At 40.6% G+C, this 5,752-nt stretch overlaps 1 protein-coding gene across 2 annotated transcripts; it reads right to left on the bottom strand.

Moving 5' to 3' along the window:
- Positions 1–864: 864 nt before the first annotated feature.
- TRMT10C (tRNA methyltransferase 10C, mitochondrial RNase P subunit) lies at positions 865–5,236 on the bottom strand. 2 transcript variants are annotated; one of them, XM_025873525.2, is made up of 2 exons: positions 5,157–5,236; positions 865–2,155 (listed from the first exon to the last, which is right to left on the bottom strand). In XM_025873525.2, exon 2 carries the CDS (start codon positions 2,144–2,146, stop codon positions 878–880), a length of 1,269 nt encoding a protein of 422 aa, XP_025729310.1. In that variant the 5' UTR covers positions 2,147–2,155; positions 5,157–5,236; the 3' UTR covers positions 865–877. The 2 variants fall into 2 exon arrangements, with proteins under 2 accessions (XP_025729310.1, XP_025729302.1); XM_025873517.2 differs by having other exon boundaries at positions 5,088–5,222.
- Positions 5,237–5,752: the final 516 nt, after the last annotated feature.

The raw sequence follows: 5,752 nt of genomic DNA, 5'->3' as shown, positions 1-5,752 counted from the left end.
CATCGGACTCCCTGCTCAGCGGGGAGCCTGCTTCTCCCTCTCCCTCTGCCTGCCACTCCCCCTGCTTGTGCTGACAAATAAAATCTCTAAAAAAAAAAAAAAAAAGAAAATGGAGGGGTTCCTGGGTGGCTGTCAGTTAAGTGGGTGATTCTTGATTTCAGCTCAGGTCATGATCTCAGGGTCCTGGGATTGAGCCTCAGATCAGGGGCCTCTGCCCTCAGCGGGGAATCTGCTTGAGGATTCTTTCCCTCTCCCCCTGCTCTAAATAAATAAATTAAAAAAAAAAAAAAGGGATGGGTACCTGGGTGTTTCAATTGGTGAAGCATCTGCCTTTGGCTCGGGTCATTATCCTGGGGTCCTGGGATGGAGTCCCTCATCGGGCTCCCTGCTGAGCAAGGAGTCTGCTTGTCCCTCTCTCTACCCCCACCCCGTCCCGGCTCATGCACACTCTCTCCCTCTCTAATAAATAAAATCTAAAAAAGAAAAAGAAAATGGAGTCTGAGACTCAAAAATATTCACAAAAAAGCCACAGCAATGGTACAATTGTTTTACTGGGCTCAACGAACTTGGACAATTCTTTTTACTAAGATTATTAGGTTTATTTTTATAGTAAAGAAAATATATTCCCACAGTTTTGCAGAAATTTAATTGGGGAAAAACACTTCAGTTAGTTTGGAAAGACAACCTTTAAAAAAAAGAACAAGTGAATTCCATTCAGGAAGAAATAGACCAGTAGAATTGTATTCCCACTCCATTTTTTCTTCCAGTTTTATTGAGAAATAACTGACATTCATTACAGTATAAGCTTAGGCATACAGCATCATGGTTTGATTTACATATATTGTGACCATTTATTTTTTTAAGTTATCAAATTTTCTCATTTAAGCCACCTTTTCTGTGTGTGTCTATTTAGAGAATCTTTTGGAAATGAATTACAGGTCTTTGACTTCTTCAATCTGTTGACAAACTCTTGAGAATGCTGAGGAATCTCCAGATAACCAGTATGTTTTCTCCTAGGAACAAACTTCAGAGCCTCTTCCCAACTACCACCGTTTTTCAGACATAACAAAATACGCATCATTTGATCTAAGGTGAGATTTTTGGTACCAGTGTCCCACTGTAAATATCTATCTAATGGAAGGCATTCTGTTGCCAGCTTCAGCCGTTTTGCCTTGGCTAGGGATGTGCCTGTCTGCATAGTCTTATCAACGAAAGATCCCACTATATAAATTTTATCATGCTTGAAAGTAGTCATAACATTGGGAGAATCTGCAGTTAAATATATAATACTATCCTTTGGGAATAAATCTACATGAGACTTTTCTGTTGCTGTTAAAAGCAACTTGTCCCATTTTTCTCTGTAACGTTTAACTAACTCTTTATGATAAGCACCATCTATTTTAAAGTTGCAGAAATAAAGGTGGAAAGGATCAACATCTCTTCTGTTCCATCCTTCACTTTCTAAAAGTTGGGAAACAGTATTCTGGAGTTCTTTTGGTTTCATATAATTATCATAATCCATGTCAAAAACCAAAGGTTGTCCAAACTGCATGGCCTGAGCACCTTTCCAGCCCATGGCAATGTCCATATTCCTATCCCAAAGTCGTAGAAATAGAAAGTTTTGCTGTTTATCTTCCTTAGTGGTTTCTAGCAACTGTTCTTTTATTGCTTTTTCCTTTGTTGCTGCTTTCATTTCCTTTTTTATTTGCTTAGCTTTTTTCTTTTTTTCCTTAATATATAAATATTTTAAGTATTTTTTTTTTGATGATTTAGAAACACATTCCATAGCAGTTTTGAGTTCTTCTTCACTCATGTCTTCTGGTACTTCTTTGCCAAGCAATCTCCACATCTCAATTAACTCCCTGATGGCAGCTAGAGGATCTTCATCCTTGCTACTCGAGACTGTTGAAACATCTTCTTGCACAGTAGATTTCATTGTAATTTTCCACCCATCCAATCCCAGCTGTTCAGGAGGTGATGTACTCTCCTTTTTAGGACAGGACACAGCTGGTATTTTGGAAGACATGTATCTCTGCAGAACTGCTGAACATAAAACCCTTCTCTTCCCAGGAACGGTAAATGGCACCAAAAATCTGGCACAAGATCTTAAGGTGATACTACCACTCATTTTGAGGAAAATAGGCATGTAAGACCCCTACAAAAGAAGCAAAATGTAATGAAAAGTTAGATAAAGATTTTTAAAACCTGTCAACTGATTGTGCAAGTATAAATTTGAGACACCAAAAAAGCAATTGATTTTTGCAACACAAAGTGAGCACAACTTTATTTGTTGTACCATTAATTTTTCCTAGACTCCTGTGGCATAGAGCCTGTGATCACTCATCAGGCAAAAAGTTTAAAACTTACTTGGGTTCTTATTTTAGACATAAATTTCACTATTGCTTTGAGGAAAAGAAAGATCCTTTTTAGATTTGTATCTAGGGGTCCAGAATATCAGTATTACTGGATAAGAAAGTAATGTTCTGCTGATGTGGGTGAGATCATGATGCTATATTCTTCTCCATTCTATACTAAGTCCGGATACAGATCCAAACACGAGCTCCTTAACATAAGCAACACATGAAGACAGTAAGACAAAGGACAGAAAAATTATAGAGGATGGCAACTAGTAAAAAGCACTTAGGAGCTGCTCTATCAATGCTTTCATGTTTTCAAAACAGAAATATAGAAAGATCTATTGATTTAAAAACAAAACAAAATAGGGGCGCCTGGGTGCCTTAGTTGGTTAAGCTGATGCCTTCAGCTTGGGTCATGATCTCATGGGTCCTGGGATTGAGCCCCATATCGGGTTCCCTGCTCAGCCGAGAGTCTGGTTTCCCCCTCTGCCTCCCCATCCCCACTCACGCTCTCTCCCAAATAAATTCTTTAAAAACAAGAACAAAATAAACCTCTTTTCTCCAGTTCAGAGTTTATTTTGCAGCAAATAATGTTATTGCCAAAAAAAATGTCCAAAATTAGGGCAAATTTATATAAGCTCCACAATTTTTCCTAAAGGTCTGGATATCCACAAAACAATGAAGATGCTTAAAAATGTGAAACTCGTACAGGATTTGAAGAAAAAAAAAGGAAATCAACATTTTACAAAATGCAACTGAAACACTTGAAAAATTCCTTCTTCCCTCTGCTTCATTTAATGACTCTGCATGCTTCTGAGAGTGGCTCCCTAAGCTGTGCCCTGATGCTCAGATTTCTTCCCCTCCTTTAATAGCAGATGTGCCTCTGAATTCTGTCTTTAGCCCTCCCCCTCTTTTTTTCCCCCAATATAAAATTTACCATGTGAGGTCTGATCTACCTCTGTGGCTTCAACCATCATGCATCAGAAGAAACACTTCAAATGCAACATATGAAAATAATCTCTCTCCCTTCCCTTTCCAATCTGCTTTACCTTCCACATGGTTTCAGGGAGGGACACTGCTATTCATCTATTTGCTGAAGTCAGAAACTGGGGGTCATTTTATTACCGTCCTCTCTCACACCCACCATATCTAATCTATTTAAATTACATTCACTTTACTTTCTAAATACATCTTGAATCCATTAACTTCTTTTGAATCCCATTATCTTAATTGCATCCCCTAGCCTCCAGATTTGCTCTGCTTGCCTCATCTCTAAGCCATTTGGAGTTAGTGCAAATCTGATCAATACACTCATATGGTCCTCACTGTGTATTTTTAAACCCATTGCTGCCAGGTTAAATTCCAAACTTATAAACATGACTTTTAAAGTTTTCCACAAAATCGCCTTTTGCTTACCTCTTCAGCTAGCTATTCTTCACCTCAAGCTTTAGATCAAGTATTCCTACTAGTTCTTATAGCACCCTCTACCTCTATCATATTTGTAACACAGTTTTGTAATTTCCAGGTTACTTATTTGCCTGACTATACAGTAAACTCTATCAGGGCAAGGACTATTTATTCTATTTTTATTTTTTAAAGATTTTATTTATTCATTTGAGAGAGAGAGAGACAGAAAGCGCACAAGCAGGGGGACTGGCAGGCAGAGGGAGAGGGAGAAGCAGGCTCCCCGCTGAGCAGGGAGCCCAATGTGGGCTCGATCCCAGGACTCCAGGATCATGACCCCAGCCCAAGGCAGATGCTCAACCATCTGAACCACCCAGGCGCCCCATGGACTATTTATATTAACATTGAACCCAGTGCTTGGCAGTTTGTGGCTCACAGGAATCATTCAAGTATTTTTCGAATAAATATCATGGACCAATGCTTTTCACATTTAAAACATGTTCAGACACCTTAAAAAAAAAAAGTTTATTTTGCGGGGGGAGATGGCTGGCTCAGTTGGTAGAGCATGTGACTCTTGATGGGGGGGGTGCCCTGAGTTCAAGCCCCAGGTTGGGTATACAGCTTACTTAAAAAAAAAAAAAATTAAGTTTTTGTTGTTGTTGTTTTGCTTTTTAAGTAATCTATACACCCAACGTGGGCTGGAACTCAGGCCCCCAATATCAAGAGTCGCATGCTCTTCGACTGACCTAGCCAGGCGCCCTATGTTCAGTCACCTTTTAAAGAAAAAACCATTTAGACTCCCTGAAATATTTAACGGGGAGTCCTCAGCCCTAATATGGGAAACATGATTTCAGAAACAAAGTCTTTGGAGTTTTGTCTTTGTAACAGGTAAAGATTTTTTAGGGTATCATAGAAATGAACCCCAAATTTCATTTTTTTAAAGATTTTATTTATTTACTTGACAGAAAGAAACACAACGAGAGAGGGAACACAAGCAGGGGGAGTGGGAGAGGGAGAAGCAGGCTTCCCACGGAGCAGGGAGCCCGATGCGGGGCTCGATCCCAGTACCCTGGGATCATGACCTGAGCGGAAAACAGACGCTCAACGACTGAGCCACCCAGTCGCCCCTGAAACCCAAATTTTAAAACAAACAAGGATATCATTTTGATAAAGATTGCTCTTGTTCCAGGGATTTAAAAATCACTGGACTTCCACTTATCTCTGGGCCTTCTTGGCGCACATACTCCACTAAGTGTATCTCTGAACGGTTTCCCGTGTCCTCTCACTCAACACACACAATGAAGAAGACAAGAAACATGCCCATACCAGGAGTGCAGAGACAGTGACTCCCACTGGTGCCAACCGCAGAGACCCGGACGGGGAAGCAGTACTCACGCGGGGAAATGCTGCGCAGGAATCCGCTCCTCACGCAGCTACGCTAGTCGGTTTAGTTTCCGTACCTTACGGGTCAGCCGCGGCCGGAAATCCCGCCCACTCTCCCCGGCGCTTCCCTATGACGTCCCCCCACTTGGGGAAAGCCTTCCTGCCTGAAAAGCAGTGCTGTAATGGAGAATGCTGGTTGCTGGCGTTGGGGCTATGCCAGGGATCCTCTCAACCCGTGTGTGCTTGTAGCTGGTTTTATTTTGTTACACCATTTAAAGAATTTCTGTTCCTCTTCTCTTAACCTATTCTCTGCTTGGTACACGTATTTATCAGCATTTACTCACATGGTGCTAAAATAAAATGTTTCACAAGTGTCGCTCAACTTTAAACTGCTTGATGCTAGGACTTTAACAATGAACCTTTGTGACCAGTTTATCACCAGCACCTGGTACATTGCTTGGAACATGATAGGCAACACAAAATATCTCTCACTCCCCTTACCTCATTTGTTAAATTTAATGTGAAAATGAAATTAAGTCACGCACTGCAAATTTGTGGCCTTTGGGTCAAAATCCAGTCTGCAGGTGCTTGGTTTAGCCAGCACATTT

The sequence above is a fragment of the Callorhinus ursinus genome, unplaced genomic scaffold (genome assembly GCF_003265705.2).
Source record: "Callorhinus ursinus isolate GAN/ISIS: 27379988/994484 unplaced genomic scaffold, GSC_fseal_2.0 scaffold1, whole genome shotgun sequence".
Lineage (NCBI taxonomy): Eukaryota > Metazoa > Chordata > Mammalia > Carnivora > Otariidae > Callorhinus > Callorhinus ursinus.
This window is presented reverse-complemented; position numbering and strand designations above follow the sequence as displayed.

What these genes read in the sequence shown, in the direction of transcription:
- TRMT10C (XM_025873525.2), bottom strand. Translation starts at nt 2,146, where the DNA reads ATGCCTATTTTCCTCAAAATGAGTGGTAGTATCACCTTAAGATCTTGT.